General features: G+C 43.8%; 1 protein-coding gene and 1 non-coding gene across 8 annotated transcripts in view; both read right to left on the reverse strand.

The window, feature by feature from the left end:
- Nucleotides 1–15,661, reverse strand: part of LOC121586382 (protein argonaute-4) — a 36,750-nt gene that overhangs the window by 14,204 nt on the left and 6,885 nt on the right. For 4 of the 7 annotated variants that reach the window (XM_041903010.2, XM_041903015.2, XM_041903011.2 and 1 more), the window contains exons 4-9: nucleotides 14,847–15,025; nucleotides 8,806–8,942; nucleotides 5,894–6,046; nucleotides 4,544–4,631; nucleotides 4,149–4,296; nucleotides 3,151–3,270 (exon numbers count right to left, since the gene is read on the reverse strand). In XM_041903010.2, coding sequence (XP_041758944.1) covers nucleotides 3,151–3,270; nucleotides 4,149–4,296; nucleotides 4,544–4,631; nucleotides 5,894–6,046; nucleotides 8,806–8,942; nucleotides 14,847–15,025 — 825 coding nt within the window. The remainder of the gene's footprint in view (nucleotides 1–3,150; nucleotides 3,271–4,148; nucleotides 4,297–4,543; nucleotides 4,632–5,893; nucleotides 6,047–8,805; nucleotides 8,943–14,846; nucleotides 15,026–15,661) is intronic. The other 3 variants (XM_041903013.2, XM_041903014.2, XM_041903012.2) reach the window with 1 other exon arrangement.
- Nucleotides 3,987–4,070, reverse strand: LOC121586979. The gene has a single exon (XR_006003992.1). It is a non-coding gene; the product is annotated as a small nucleolar RNA SNORD35 (small nucleolar RNA).

Raw genomic sequence — 15,661 nt, forward strand, 5'->3', positions numbered from 1 at the left:
AAGTCCACCTGTGTGCAGTCTAACTAATTATGTGACTTCTGAAGGTAATTGGTTGCACCAGATCTTATTTAGGGGCTTCATAGCAAAGGGGGTGAATACATATGCAAGCAATACATTTCCGTGATTTATGTTTTCGATTTTTTTTAAACAAGTTATTAAAATCACCAATTTGGACTATTTTGTGTATGTCCATTACATGAAATCCAAATAAAAATTACAGGTTGTAATGTACCAAAATAGGAAAAACGCCAAGGGGGATGAATACTTTTGCAATGCACTGTACCTGCAGATTCATGCACGGTGCATAGTAGTATGGGTTAGGATTATGGGTCTAAACAAAAGACTATGCAAGTAACCATTTCACTGTACCCTGTGAATGTGACAAATCAACTTTGATTATATTTGATATAGTGTGCGTTTCCCAGAGACGGTAATGTGAAGACCACAAAAACATCCTGTGGCGTACTGCATTAGCATCGAACAGCCCCCGCGATATGCAACTTTTCAGGGTCACCACCGATAAAGCTACAATAATCGAGAATTTCAACAAGCATTTTGCTACGGCTGGCCATGCTTTCCACCTGGCTACCACTACCCCGGCCACCAGCTCTGCACCCTCCGCTGCAACTTGCCCATGCCCCCTCCGCTTCTCCTTTACACAAATTCAGACAGCTGATGTTCTGAAAGAGCTGAAAAATCTGGACCCCTACAAATCAGCTGGGCTAGACAATCTGGACCCTTTCTTTCTAAAATTAGCCGCCGAAATTGTCGCAACCCCCATTCCTAGCCTGTTCAACCTCTCTTTCGTAACGTCTGAGATCCCCAGAGATTGGAAAGCTGCCGCGGTCATCCCCCTCTTCAAAGTGGGTGACACTCTAGATCCAAACTGTTACAGACCTATATCCATCCTGCCCTGCCTTTCGAAAGTTTTTGAAAGCCAAGTTAACAAAACAGATCACCGACCATTTCGAATCCCACCGTACCTTCTCCGCTATGCAATCCGGTTTCTGAGCTGGTCATGGGTGCACCTCAGCCGCGCTCAAGGTCCTAAACAATATTATAACCGCGATCGATAAAAGACAGTACTGCGCAGCCGTCTTCATCGACCTGGCCAAAGCTTTCGACTCTGTCAACCACCGCATTCTTATTGGCAGACTAAATAGCCTTGGTTTCTCAAATGACTGCCTCGCCTGGTTCACCAACTACTTCTCAGATAGAGTTCAATGTGTCAAATCGGAGGGCCTGTTGTCTGGACCTCTGGCAGTCTATGGGGGTGCCACGGGGGTTCAATTCTTGGGCCGACTCTATTCTCTGTGTATATCAATTATGTTGTTCTTGCTGCTGGTGACGCTCGGATCCACCTCTATGCAGACGACACCATTTTGTATACATCTGGCCCTTCATTGGACACTGTGTTAACAAACCTCCAAACGAGCTTCAATGCCATACAACACTCCTTCCGTAGCCTCCAACTGCTCTTAAATACTAGTAAAACTATATGCATGCTCTTCAACCGAACGATGCTTGCACCCGCCCACCCGACTAGAATCACTACTCTCGGCGGGTCTGACCTAGAGTACATGGACAACTACAAATACCTAGGTGTCTGGTTAGACTGTAAACTCTCCTTCCAGACTCACATTAAGCATCTCCAATCAAAAGTTAGATCTAGAATCTGCTTCCTATTTCGCAACAAAGCCTCCTTCACTCATGCTGCCAAACATGCCCTCGTAAAACGGACTATCCTACCAATCCTTGACTTCGGCGATGTCATTTACAAAATAGCCTCCAACACTCTACTCAGCAAATTGGATGTAGTCTATCACAGTGCTATCCGTTTTGTCACCAAAGCCCCATATACTACCCACCATTGTGACCTGTATGCTCTTGTTGGCTGGTCCTCACTACATATTCGTCGCCAAACCCACTGGCTCCATGTCATCTATAAAGCACTGCTAGGCAATTCCCCGTCTTATCTTATCTCACTGGTCACCATAGCAACACCCACCCGTAGTCTGCGCTCCAGCAGGTATAACTCACTGGTCATCCCCAAAGCCAACACCTCCTTTGGCCGCCATTCCATCCAGTTCTCTGCTGCCAATGACTTTCACCCCAGTATCTATTTGCACATCATCTTTTGCACATCTATCATTCCAGTGTTAATACGAAATTGTAACTATTTTGCACTATGGCCTATTTATTGCCTTACCTCCATAATTTACTACATTCGCACACACTGTATATATATTTTCTGTTGTATTTTTGACTGTTTTGTTTACCCCATATGTAACTTTTGTTTTTAAATCGCACTGCTTTGCTTTATCTTGGCCAGGTCGCAGTTGTAAATGAGAACTTGTTCTCAACTGGCTCAATTTTCACTACCAATTTCGACACTTTTAGTCTTCATCTTTGGTTGTTAACTACACTACCTTACTCTGTTTAGCACATGGCCTCACACATGTATCCTTAAAGAGATGGGTGGGTCTAAGGCTTAAGAGGGTGTGAACAATGCTGAATGGGTGTAGACAAAGAAGAGCTCTCCAGTAGGTGTACCAAAACAGTCACAGGCCATTTTCTGGTGGGGTTACAAGTTTATCAACTTTCAAAGCAGATTTACTTTCCCATTGTTCCTCAACTGCAGTGTAAGATTTAAAATGTTCTAGCTCCGAGTCTCTACTTTTAACCAATGTGAAAAAAACACCATATCAAATGTTGCTACAAAAAGGACAGAATCAAGGTAATGGGTCACATTTTTTGAGTTGTGAATCAATCATTTAGAGTTCTACCTCAATCGACCATCAGCAATACCAGTAACGGATCAATCAATTCATAAAGCCCTTTTTACACAAACGGTTACCTTACAGCAACCCAGCCTCTATGAAATTGGGGGGGGACATGGAATATTCAGAGCAGGGAAACCATATGACGCCAGGCAAGAGATACGTGTATTGAGGTTGGTGTTTCAAGACTGGGGACCGTTTCTGGACAACCACACATCTTTAGAAAACAGTAACACTGACATGGTTAACACTCAAAAGACACAACAGTGCATTTTCCTTGCAAAAACCTCATGGCTGCCTCAGACTACAGCTCTCCACTTCCTGTGTTGCAGTTAACACTCCCACCACCGAGGGAGCAGTAGTCACTCACCAGTCGGCTGATCTCTTCCTGCCTGTCGGGTGCAGAACGTGCTGTAGCTTTGATCATGGTGGAGGTCTGGTTATCTGTCAGCTTCTTGATGCAGCGCTGCCCGGCCACAATATTACAAACCTGTATGCGGACAGAATAGTTAGTTACTGAATATCAAATCAAATTTGATTTGCCACATGCGCCGAATACAACAGGTGTACAGTGAAATGCTTACTTACAAGCCCTTCACCAACAATGCAGTTAAGAAAATAAATAAAGTGTTAAGTAAAAAATGGATAAGTAAAAAAATATAAAATAGCAAGTAATTAAAGAGCAGTAGTAAAATAAAATAACACCAGGGAGGCTATATACAGGGGGTACCGGTACAGAGTCAATGTGCGGGGGCACTGGTTAGTCGAGGTAATTGAGGTAAAAATGTACATGTGGGTAGAGTTAAAGTGACTATGCATAAATAATAAACAGAGTAGCAGCAGCTTAAAAGAGGGGGTTGGGGTGAGGGGGGCAAATAGTCTGGGTAGCCATGATTAGCTGTTCAGGACTCTTATGGCTTGGGGGTAGAAGCTGTTAAGAAGCCTTTTGGACCTAGACTTGGCACTCCAGTACCGCTTGGTAGCAGAGAGAACAGTCTATGACTAGGGTGGCTGGAGTCTTTGACCATTTTTAGGGCCTTCCTCTATCACAGTATTCAAGTAATGGAAAAACATGAAAAATATTGTTTTTTATTGGACAAGTCCAGGTACTCCCGTTTCCGTCCGCTTCCATTTGGTGCCTAATGAACGGCAGTAAGCTGGAAACTAAAGTCTGACCATGCCTAGGTACGAAAATGCATAGGTGCAATGAGTGCATCAGTGTTGCCTTCAGGTAATTTCGTCAAAGCCACGAACGCTTGGTAGACCACTGTGAGAGAAACATCACTTGCAGCGAACTCTTGTGTACTCTATACATACAGTAGGGGTTAATTTGAGGTGTGTGTGTGTGTTTTAGAGCCACCCTCTCACCTCCAGGGGTAGATAAGTGTGCTTCTGTTCCTGCCCCACTTGTAGGCAGGGCAGGTGGGGGTATTTGAGCTGTAGGCTGTACTTCTGCTTGAAGTACTGAGCCACTGTACACTCCATGGCCTGGCCATTCTCCAACTGTAAAGGGAACCTGAGCAACAGGCAGACAAGGACATAATAATACACCATATTAATAAACCAAAAGAGCAATGCTTCTTGTCTTGGGTTTTGCATCAACATGATATTGTATCAAGAGATCGAGATGGTTTGTATTTTAGCATAGGTTGATAAAAAAAATAATATATAATCAGAAGAGAAACTTCACGTAGGGCGGCTAGGGCCGTAGGGACACGTGGAAGACGCTAACTGGAATGTGTAGCAACTAGTGCAGCACTTACGTTTGGTGGCTGGCGGGGCGGCGAGTCACATTGCACACGCGATACTTTCTCTTCATCTGACCACAGTGGGTGACCTCGACTTTCAGACCTGAGAGCGAAAAACATATACATAGAAACACCCAGAAGAGCACATCAAAATAGGGCCACAGACTAATAAAAAGATGGGAGAGATAACGAGTGGAGTTTGAAACTGACATTTTAGCATCATTGAAAATATAGACAGTTGGTGAGTCACTCCATCTTTGACTGTTGAGCAAGACCGTGGTTTTGCTCTTATTGGTGACGGATTGCCTTTTAACATGGCCTAAGTCGAACTTGGGATGGCTGTGCATAACTCAAAACCCATTCACAGCAATGCATGATTTACACAAAAGTTACAGTAAGTTAAGAGTCAAGCATGCATATCTCACGTTAGGATTCAGCCCATAGTGCAGATTATGGGTGTACATCACAGATGGGTGTCAATTCCATCTCAATTCCTATCCATTGAAATTCCAAGTCAAGAGATACGAGTTAGAAAGGGTAATTTATTTTCAGTAAAGATTTTTCACAATTCTCAAGCTTCCTGAATTGCAATGGACTTGACACGCGACCCGGAGGTACACTAACATGTAGTACAGTACAATTGTCTGGGTGGGTGGATGCCGTCTAATAAGGTGTGGGGCACCTCCGAAATGTCACCCTATTCCCCATGTAGTGCACGACTTTTGACCAGGGCCCAAAAGTAATGCATTATATAGTGAATAGACGGCTTGGTTGTTTAGCAACAAAACCGACGCGTACGCAACTATGGGGTTGCCTTAGATTGTTGACAACATTGAAACTATATTTAGTCTCCCAATATTTATTGAAAAAAAACTTCATTTGCACAATGAGCACTCGTCATAGGGCCTTCTGTAGCTCAGTTGGTAGAGCATGGCGCTTGCAACGCCAGGGTTGTGGGTTCGATTCCCACGTGGGGCCAGTATGAAAAATGTATGCACTCACTAAAACTGTAAGTCACTCTGGATAAGAGCGTCTGCTAAATGACAAAAAATTTAAATGTCTCAAATACATCGTTACAGTTGTTCATTAGCTAGCGAATTTTTGCCATATTAGGATAGACGTGACATCAGTCAACTCAAGACATGGTATCAAGAACAAGATAAAACGAGACACCTACGATTCCACACATGGCAGCTTCTTGTCATTGTTGCTAGCTTTCTGGCCATCCAGAATCACAACACACAGACTTCTGCCCCATTGAAGCGTGCGCATTGTTTTCGTGACGTTGCCAGCTAACACGTCTATAGGGTGCCATTTCAGATGCAGCCTTGGTGTGTAGAAACATGGTAAAAACATTTGTCTGACCTGCAGGTCCCCACCCACCTCGGATCTCCTTGGTGAACTTGACGCGTTGGGAGTCGGTGAGTGGCTTGGTCTGCTCGTTGATGTTCTGGATGTCGAGCACCTCGCACATGAACTCGATCACAGGCTGGGCACGGTAGAAAGCGGTGGCAGAGACTGTGGGGGGACAAAGGAAATGTAGGGTTCATGACCAAAGAAACCATCAATCCATGTTATATTACTCCAACACAAAATGTACAAGCACACACATAGCATGTTAAATGTGCAACCAGAGGGGAAAAAACTCTAGACCACCTTTACTCCACACACAGAGACGCATACAAAGCTCTCCCTCGCCCTCCATTTGGCAAATCTGACCATAACTCCATCCTCCTGATTCCTGCTTATAAGCAAAAACTGAAGCAGGAAGCACCAGTGATTCGGTTAATAAAAAAGTGGTCAGATGACGCAGATGCTAAGCTACAGGACTGTTTTGCTAGCACAGACTGGAACATGTTCCGGGATTCTTCAGACAGCATTGAGGAGTACACCACATCAGTCACTGGCTTCATCAATAAGTGCATCGATGATGTCGTCCCCACAGTGACCGTACGTACATACCCCAACCAGAAGCCATGGATTACAGGAAACATCCGCACTGAGCTAAAGGGTAGAGCTGCCGCTTTCAAGGAACGGGACTCTAACCCGGACGCTTATAAGAAATCCCGCTATGACCTCCGACGAACCATCAAACAGGCAAAGAGTCAATACAGGTCTAAGATTGAATCATACTACACTGGCTCTGACGCTCGTCGGATGTGGCAGGGCTTGAAAACGATTACAGACTACAAAGGGAAGCACAGCCGCGAGCTGCCCAGTGACACAAGCCTACCAGACGAGCTAAACCACTTCTATGCTCGCTTCGAGGCAAGCAACACTGAAGCATGCATGAGAGCACCAGCTGCTCCGGACGACTATGTGATCACGCTCTCCGTAGCCGATGTGAGTAAGACTTTTAAGCAGGTCAACATTCACAAGGCCGCAGGGCCAGACAGATTACCAGGACGTGTACTCCGAGCATGTGCTGACCAACTGGCAAGTGTCTTCACTGACATTTTCAACATGTCCCTGACTGAGTCTGTAATACCAACATGTTTCAAGCAGACCACCATAGTCCCCGTGCCCAAGAACTCTAAGATAACCTGCCTAAATGACTACCGACCCGTAGCACTGACGTCTGTAGCCATGAAGTGCTTTGAAAGACTGGTCATGGCTCACATCAACAGCATAATCCCAGAAACCCTAGACCCACTCCAATTTGCATACCGCCCCAACAGATCCACAGATGATGCAATCTCTATCGCACTCCACACTGCCCTTTCCCACCTGGACAAGAGGAACACCTACGTGAGAATGCTATTCATTGACTACAGCTCAGCATTCAACACCATAGTGCCCTCTAAGCTCATCACTAAGCTAAGGATCCTGGGACTAAACACCTCCCTCTGCAACTGGATCCTGGACTTCCTGACGGGCCGCCCCCAGGTGGTAAGGGTAGGTAACAACACATCTGCCACACTGATCCTCAACACGGGGCCCCTCAGGGGTGCGTGCTCAGTCCCCCTCCTGTACTCTCTGTTCACCCATGACTGCATGGCCAGGCACGACTCCAACACCATCATTAAGTTTGCCGACGACACAACAGTGGTAGGCCTGATCACCGACAACGATGAGACAGCCTATAGGGAGGAGGTCAGAGATCTGGCCGTGTGGTGCCAGGACAACAACCTCTCCCTCAACGTGACCAAGACAAAGGAGATGATTGTGGACTACAGGGAAAAAAAAGAGGACTGAGCACGCCCCCATTCTCATCGACGGGGCTGTAGTGGAACAGGTTGAGAGCTTCAAGTTCCTTGGTGTCCACATCACCAACGAACTATCATGGTCCAAACACACCAAGACAGTCGTGAAGAGGGCACGACAAAGCCTATTCCCCCTCAGGAGACTAAAAAGATTTGGCATGGGTCCTCAGATCCTCAAAAAAATTATACAGCTGCACCATCGAGAGCATCCTGACTGGTTGCATCACCGCCTGGTATGGCAACTGCTTGGCCTCTGACCGCAAGGCACTACAGAGGGTAGTGCGTACGGCCCAGTACATCACTGGGGCAAAGCTCCCTTCCATCCAGGACCTCTATACCAGGCGGTGTCAGAGGAAGGCCCTCAAAATTGTCAAAGACTCCAGCCACCCTAGTCATAGACTGTTCTCTCTGCTACCGCACGGCAAGCGGTACCGGAGTGCCAAGTCTAGGTCCAAAAGACTTCTCAACAGCTTCTACCCCCAAGCCATAAGACTCCTGAACAGCTAATCATGGCTACCCGGAATATTTGCACTGCCCCCCCACCCCATCCTTTTTACGCTGCTGCTACTCTGTTAATTATTTATGCATAGTCACTAACTCTACCCACATGTACATATTACCTCAACTACCTCAACTAGCCGGTGCCCCCGCACATTGACTATGCAACGGTACCCCCCTGTATATATAGCCTCCCTACTGTCACTTTATTTTACTGTATATATAGCCTCCCTACTGTCACTTTATTTTACTGTATATATAGCCTCCCTACTGTCACTTTATTTTACTGTATATATAGCCTCCCTACTGTCACTTTATTTTACTTCTGCTCTTTTTTTTCTCAACACTTTTTTGTTGTTTTATTCTTACTTTTTTTGTTTAAAATAAATGCACTGTTGGTTAAGGGCTGTAAGTAAGCATTTCACTGTAATGTCTGCACCTGTTGTATTCGGCGCATGTGACCAATAAAATTTGATTTGATTTGATTTGATAGCCTGGGATTTTTTAAATTATTGAGTCAATGTATTGACTAACAGTCAGAAGATAATTAAGTCTAACCCTTAAAAGGGCTCTTACCATCGATGTTGAGCATCATGTTCCACATGGCAGGACGGACCGACTGATGGAAGCCAAACCACACCTCCCTCCCTCCGCCCAGGGGGTGGTAGTAGCCCTCTGGAGGGGAGAAGAAGGAGCGCCCCACTGGAGTGTACCTGGAAACATCCACATGGAGAGTCAGATGGGAGCAAGAAATGCCAGACAAGATTATTCTGTGAGATATCACTCTTTACACGTCAGAATGACACAACGGAAGTTCTCTGGGAAAAATCTCCAAAAAGGTCTCACGTTTGTTCTTATGGAATTAGTCCATAGGCAGAGTTATTTGTTTGGGAGTTTTGTATGGAAACAGGCCACCGTCTATATGGGCAAGGCTATTTGAAACATATTTTGTCACAGGTAGAGAGAGGTGTTATGGGGCCATGTTATAAAAGCCATGTACCTATGCCTAGAGCTGTGCCGGTCATTACATTTTGTCAGCCGGTTATTGTCATGCAAAAGATTGCCGGTCTCGCTGTAATTCACCGTTAATTAACCAAATCTACCTGCCTGTAGCTCAGGACCTGAAGCAAGGATATGCATATTCTTGATACCATTTGAAAGGAAAGTTTGTGGAAATGTGAAATAAAAAATGTAGGAGAACATAACACATTAGATCTGGTGAAAGATAACATGCGTTTTTTGTTCTTTTTTTGTTTCATCATATTTGAAATGCAAGAGAAAGGCCACAATATAATATTACAGTTTAGGCGCAATTTAGATATTGTCCACTAGACGGCACCAGTGTGTGTGCAACGTTTCAGACTGATCCAGTGAAGCATTGCAATACTGGACTGTTTTGTATTAAATCTACCCAAATGTGCCGAATTGGTCAATTGATACATTTTCAAGTACATAACTATAGAGAACATACAAAAATGATATGGTAATACAAAATGTAAGTTTACACTCCCAGGAATGTCATACAAAATGGATCATTAGCTTATGCACTAACTTTCACACATCTAGATGGCCGGGCGGGGTGGGTGTGGAGCCAGAGACAGCAGGGATTCAAACTGTAGAACCCCAGTTCCTACATTTGAATATAAAACTTGAATTTATCAAACAAAACTATGCTACATTTTATCTCTGGGACCCTTAGGATGACAAATCAGAGCAAGATTACTGAATGTAAGTACAAGTTTTTTGTTGTTGTGCACTCAAACAATAGCATGGTATTTTTTCACTGTAATAGCTACTGTAAATTGGACAGTGCAGTTAGACTTGACTTATATGGGCAGAAAGCTTGTTAATCTATGTCCTGGAAAGTTTACTGTTACTTACAACAGTCATGTTAATCACATTAGTGCACATTTGCTCAACCGTCCCGTATACGGGACACCGATCCCGTAGAGGTTTTTTTTTTTTTTAAACGGTAGGGGCGTGGATCAGAAAAGCATTCAGTATCTGGTGTGACCACCATTCACCTAATGCAGCACGACAAATGCATAGAGTTGCATAGAGTTCATCAGGCTGTTGACTGGCCTTTAGAATGTTGCCCCACTCCTCTTTAATGGCTGTGTGAAGTTGCTGGATATTGGCGGGAACTCGAACACGCTGTTGAGCACGTCGATCCAGAGCATCCCAAATTTGCTCAATGGGTGACATGCCTGGTGAGTATGCAGGCCATGGAAGAACTGGGACATTTTCAGCTTCCAGAAATCCTGTACAGATCCTTGCGACATGGGGCCGTGCATTATGCTGAAACATGAGGTGATGGCAGTGGATGAATGGCACAACAATGGGCCTCAGAATCTCGTCACAGTATCTCTGTGCATTCAAATTGTCATCGATTTTTAAAAATGTATTCGTTTTCCATAGCTTATGCCTGCCCATACCATAACCCCACCATGGGGCACTCTGTTCACAACGTTGACATCAAACCCCTCGCCCACACGACACCATACATGCCGTCTGCCATCTGCCCGGTACAGTTGAAACCAGGATTAATCTGTGAAGAGCACACTTCTCCTGCATGCCAGTGGCCATTGAAGGTGAGCATTTGGCCACTGAAGTCGGTTACGACGCAGAACTGCAGTCAGGTCAAGACCCTGGTGAGGACGATGACCAAGCAGATGAGCTTCCCTGAGACGGCTTCTGACAGTTTGTGCAGAAATTCTTCGGTTGTGCAAACCCACCGTTTCATCTTCTGTCCGGGTGGCTGGTCTCAGACGATTCCGCAGGTGAAGATGCAGGATGTGGAGGTCATGGGCTTGCGTGGTTACAAGTGGTCTGCATTTGTGAGGCCGGTTGGACGTACTGCCAAATTCTCTAAAACAACGTTGGAGACGGCTTATGGGAGAGTACTCAACATCCAATTCTCTTGCAACAGCTCTGGAGGAAATTACTGCAGACAGAATGCCAATTGCACGCTCAGTAAAAACTTCTGTAGCATTGTGTTGTGTGGCAAAACTGCACATTTTAAAGTGGCCTTTTATTGTCCCCAGCACAAGGTGCACCTGTGTAATGATCATGCCGTTTAATCAGCTTCTTGATATGCCACACCTGTCAAGTGGATGGATTATGTTGGCAAAGGAGAAATGCTCACTAACAGGGATGTAAACAAATGTGCACAACATTTTACAGAAATAAGCTTTTTGTGCATATGGAAGATTTCTGGGATCTTTTATTTCAGCTCATGAAACAATGGACCAACGCATTACATGTTGCATTTATATTTTTGTTATGTATATTTTAGGCAGGTCTAAAGAAACATTATGATTTGAAGAAAAATATATTTCAGATGAACAGAATGAGTTGGCCTACTGTATGGTATCTGGCTATGCGCCATGCCATAGGCTTGTTCATTTAGCTGACAAGATGTGCTTAAGTCCCGTGCCATTACCTTATATGATTTTATAGTAAGAAGAATATATTTGAACTTAGCTGAATAAAATAGAAAGGATATTTTTCCCATTCCGGAGCGAGTGCGCATATGAAGTTGCAGTGTTGAGCATAAAAGTGATCATTTGAAACAGGTCCTATACGCTATATTTAGAGTTATTTGGCAACTTTAGTTGTGAATGACACAAACCTTAGAATATCTTAGAAATCAAAAGATATGATGCAACTATAGGCTATTGATAATTTGAGAAAGTTGCAAAAAAGCTTGTTCCTTGCCTCAGGCTCCACACGCTGTTATCTCATCAAGTGATCATATTTTCACCCATCAGACTAATCTAAATGTAATCTTGTAATTCTTAATTTAAACAAATTTTACATATTAGTAAATGGCCAATTATACAAATGGTCAGGAACCGGGGCAAAAGGATATGTCATCCGTATGCACTCGAATGGAGGCCACTTCCCCACCAGTTTGTTTTTCACTCATGCGGGGTAGGCTACTCCGGTTATTTCACTCTCTCACTGCGAGACAGGTGATATTTCACCCAAACTCTGTATGCCATGGGCTCTCCAACCCGGTTCCTGCAGCTACCCAGTGCACTTGGGAAACCAAGTGAAATCAGTTCCAGAAAAAGCATTAGTAACATGTTTTCAGAACTAAACATGTTTCATTAAACGGTTGACAGCCCCTCTCTATGTGCGCTCGAGAAAGCAATGAAGGAGAGAGGGGAGGAGATCGAAACGCACAGTCGTGAGATATTCTGTAGCTAAAGGGAATGGGTCAGCCTATTAATTATAAAAAAATGCCCTATTAATAGGCTATTCAAAATCAAATACAAATTCACTATAAAATGTAGGCCAAATATGAATGTTTAATTTTGGGGTACAGGCTACACCAATTATGTACAAAAGATATCTTACATTTTTGTATGTTTTTCTGCCCTGCGTAATATGCGGTACGCTGTCTGTTGCATAAAGGCACAATTTTAATTGGATTAGGCTCATACAGTTGAAGTCGGAAGTTTACATACACCTTAGCCAAATACATTTAAACTCAGTTTCACAATTCCTGACATTTAATCCTAGTAAAAATTCAGTCTTAGGTCAGTTAGGATCACCACTTTATTTTAAGAATGTGAAATGGCAGAATAATAGTAGAGAGAATTATTTATTTCAGCTTTTATTTATTTCATCACATTCCCAGTGGGTCAGAAGTTTACATACACTCAATTAGTATTTGGTAGCATTGCCTTTAAATAGTTTAACTTGGGTCAAATGTTTTGGGTAGCCTTCCACAAGCTTCCCACAATAAGTTGGGTGAATATTGGCCCATCCTCCTGACAGAGCTGGTGTAACTGAGTCAGGTTTGTAGGCCTCCTTGCTCGCACACACTTTTTCAGTTCTGCCCACATATATTCTATAGGATTGAGATCAGGGCTTTGTGATGGCCACTCCAATACCTTGACTTTATTGTCCTTAAGCCATTTTGCCACAACTTTGGAAGTATGCTTGGGGTTGTCAATTTGGAAGACTCATTTGCGACCAAGCTTTAACTTCCTGACTGATGTCTTGAGATGTTGCTTCAATATATCCACCTAATTTTCCTTCCTCATGACGCCATCTATTTTGTGAAGTGCACCAGTCCCTCCTGCAACAAAGCACCCCCACAGCATGATGCTGCCACCCCCGTGCTTCACAGTTGGGATGGTGTTCTTCGGCTTGCAAGGACCCCCTTTTTCCTCCAAACATAACGATGGTCATTATGGCCAAACAGTTCTATTTCTGTTTCATTACACCAGAGGACATTTCTCCAAAAAGTACAATCTTTGTCACCATGTGCAGTTGCAAACCGTAGTCTGGCTTTTTTATGGCGGTTTTTGAGCAGTGGCTTCTTCCTTGCTGAGCAGCCTTTCAGGTTATGTTGATATAGGACTCGTTTTACTGTGGATATAGATACGTTTGTACCGGTTTCCTCCAGCATCTTCACAAGGACCTTTGCTGTTGTTCTGGGATTGATTTTCACTTTTCGCACCAAAGTACGTTCATCTCTAGGAGGACAGAACGCGTCTCCTTCCTGAGCGGTATGACGGCTGTGTGATCCCATGGTGTTTATACTTGCGTACTATTGTTTGTACAGATGAACTTGGTACCTTCAGGCGTTTGGAAATTGCTCCCAAGGATGAACCAGACTTGTGGAGGTCTACATTTTTTTTTCTGAGTTCTTGCCCGATTTCTTTTCATTTTCCAATGATGTCAAGCAAAGAGGCACTGAGTTGGAAGGTAGGCCTTGAAATACATCCACTTTATGTTTTGTTTATCCCATATGTAACTCTGTGTTGTTTTTAATCGCACTGTTTTGCTTTATCTTGGCCAGGTCGCAGTTGTAAATGAGAACTTGTTCTCAACTGGCTTACCTGGTTAAATAAAGGTGAAATAAAAAAATAAAAAAGGCATACCTCCAATTGACTCAAATAATGTCAATTAGCCTATCAGAAGCTTCTAAAGCCATGACATCATTTTCTGGAATTTTTCAAGCAGTTTAAAGGCCCAGTCAATTTAGTCAATATTTCTGACCCACTGGAATTGTGATACAGTGATCTATAAGTGAAATAATCTGTCTGTAAACAATTGTTGGAAAAATTACTTGTGTCATGTACAAAGTAGATATCCTAACCGACTATCCAACACTATAGTTTTTTAACAAGAAATTTGTGGAGTGGTTGAAAAACAAGTTTTAATGACTCCAACCTAAGTGTATGTAAACTTCCGACTTCAACTGTATATAGGCCTATGCATAAGCTCTAATATGCGTATGGGTGTTTTAAATTAATCACCACCTTAGAAAGCGCTGTCCATTTTGATGACATTTGCATGGACGTCAGAGTGGTTAAAGGGACAATAGAGCCCTGAGTACCCCATCATTAGCAACCTGATGATCGTCAGTGAGTTGGGTACTACCAATGCATGTCCAGAGTGCATAAAAAAGGAGATTGCCGTGACTCAACGGTCATGTGGAATTTTACTGCAGTCATGACGGCCGGTAATACGGTCACCACAACAGCCCTACCAATGCCTAACCCTAAATTAAGACCAAAAACCAAATTTTTTTGTGTTAATACATTTTTCAAAATGTTGACTTTGTAGCTTGGCAAATGTATAGTGTAAGCCATGTGTACCTCATGGAAGGCAGGTGGCGGGTGATGACGTCCAGGGCCTGAACAGAGTCCTCGGGGACCTCATTGTGGCCTGACAGGGCCTCCAGGAGCATCTGCAGGCTCACCACCGACACCCACTGCAAAGACACCTTGAAGGTCTGGTCCTTCCCCTCCCCCGGCAGAGTTACTTCCAAATCCACCTAGAGAGCGAGAGAGGGCAGGGTGTTAGGAAATGGTTGAAAAGCCACAAATAAAAACACATTTGTGATGCGCTTAAACCACACTGAGTGTACAAAACATTAGGAACACTTGCTCTTGCCATGACAGACAGACCAGGTGCCTCCAGATGAAATCTATGATCCCTTATTGATGTCACTTGTTAAATCCACTTAAAATCAGTGTAGATGAAGGGGAGGAGACCAGTTTAAGAAGGATTTTTAAGCCAAGAGACAATTGAGACATGGATTGTGTATCTACAGAGCATTCGGAAAGTATTCAGACCGCTTGACTTGTTCCACATTTTGTTACATTACAGCCTTATTCTAAAATGGATTAAATAGTTTTATTTCCTGAATCTACACACAATACCTCATAATGACAAAGCAAAAACAGGTGAATTTTTTTTGCAGAACCTCTCAAGCTCTGTCCGGTTGGATGGGGAGAGTCGCTGCACAGCTATTTTCAGGTCTCTCCAGAGATGTTCGATTGAGTTTAAGTCCAGGCTCTGGCTGGGCCACTCAAGGATATTCAGAGACTGTAAGGTCCCACAGTTGACAGTGCATGTCAGACCAAATAACAAGACATTAGGTCAAAATAATTGTCCGTAGAGCTCCGAG

This window comes from Coregonus clupeaformis, chromosome 17 (genome assembly GCF_020615455.1).
Source record: "Coregonus clupeaformis isolate EN_2021a chromosome 17, ASM2061545v1, whole genome shotgun sequence".
Classification (NCBI taxonomy): domain Eukaryota; kingdom Metazoa; phylum Chordata; class Actinopteri; order Salmoniformes; family Salmonidae; genus Coregonus; species Coregonus clupeaformis.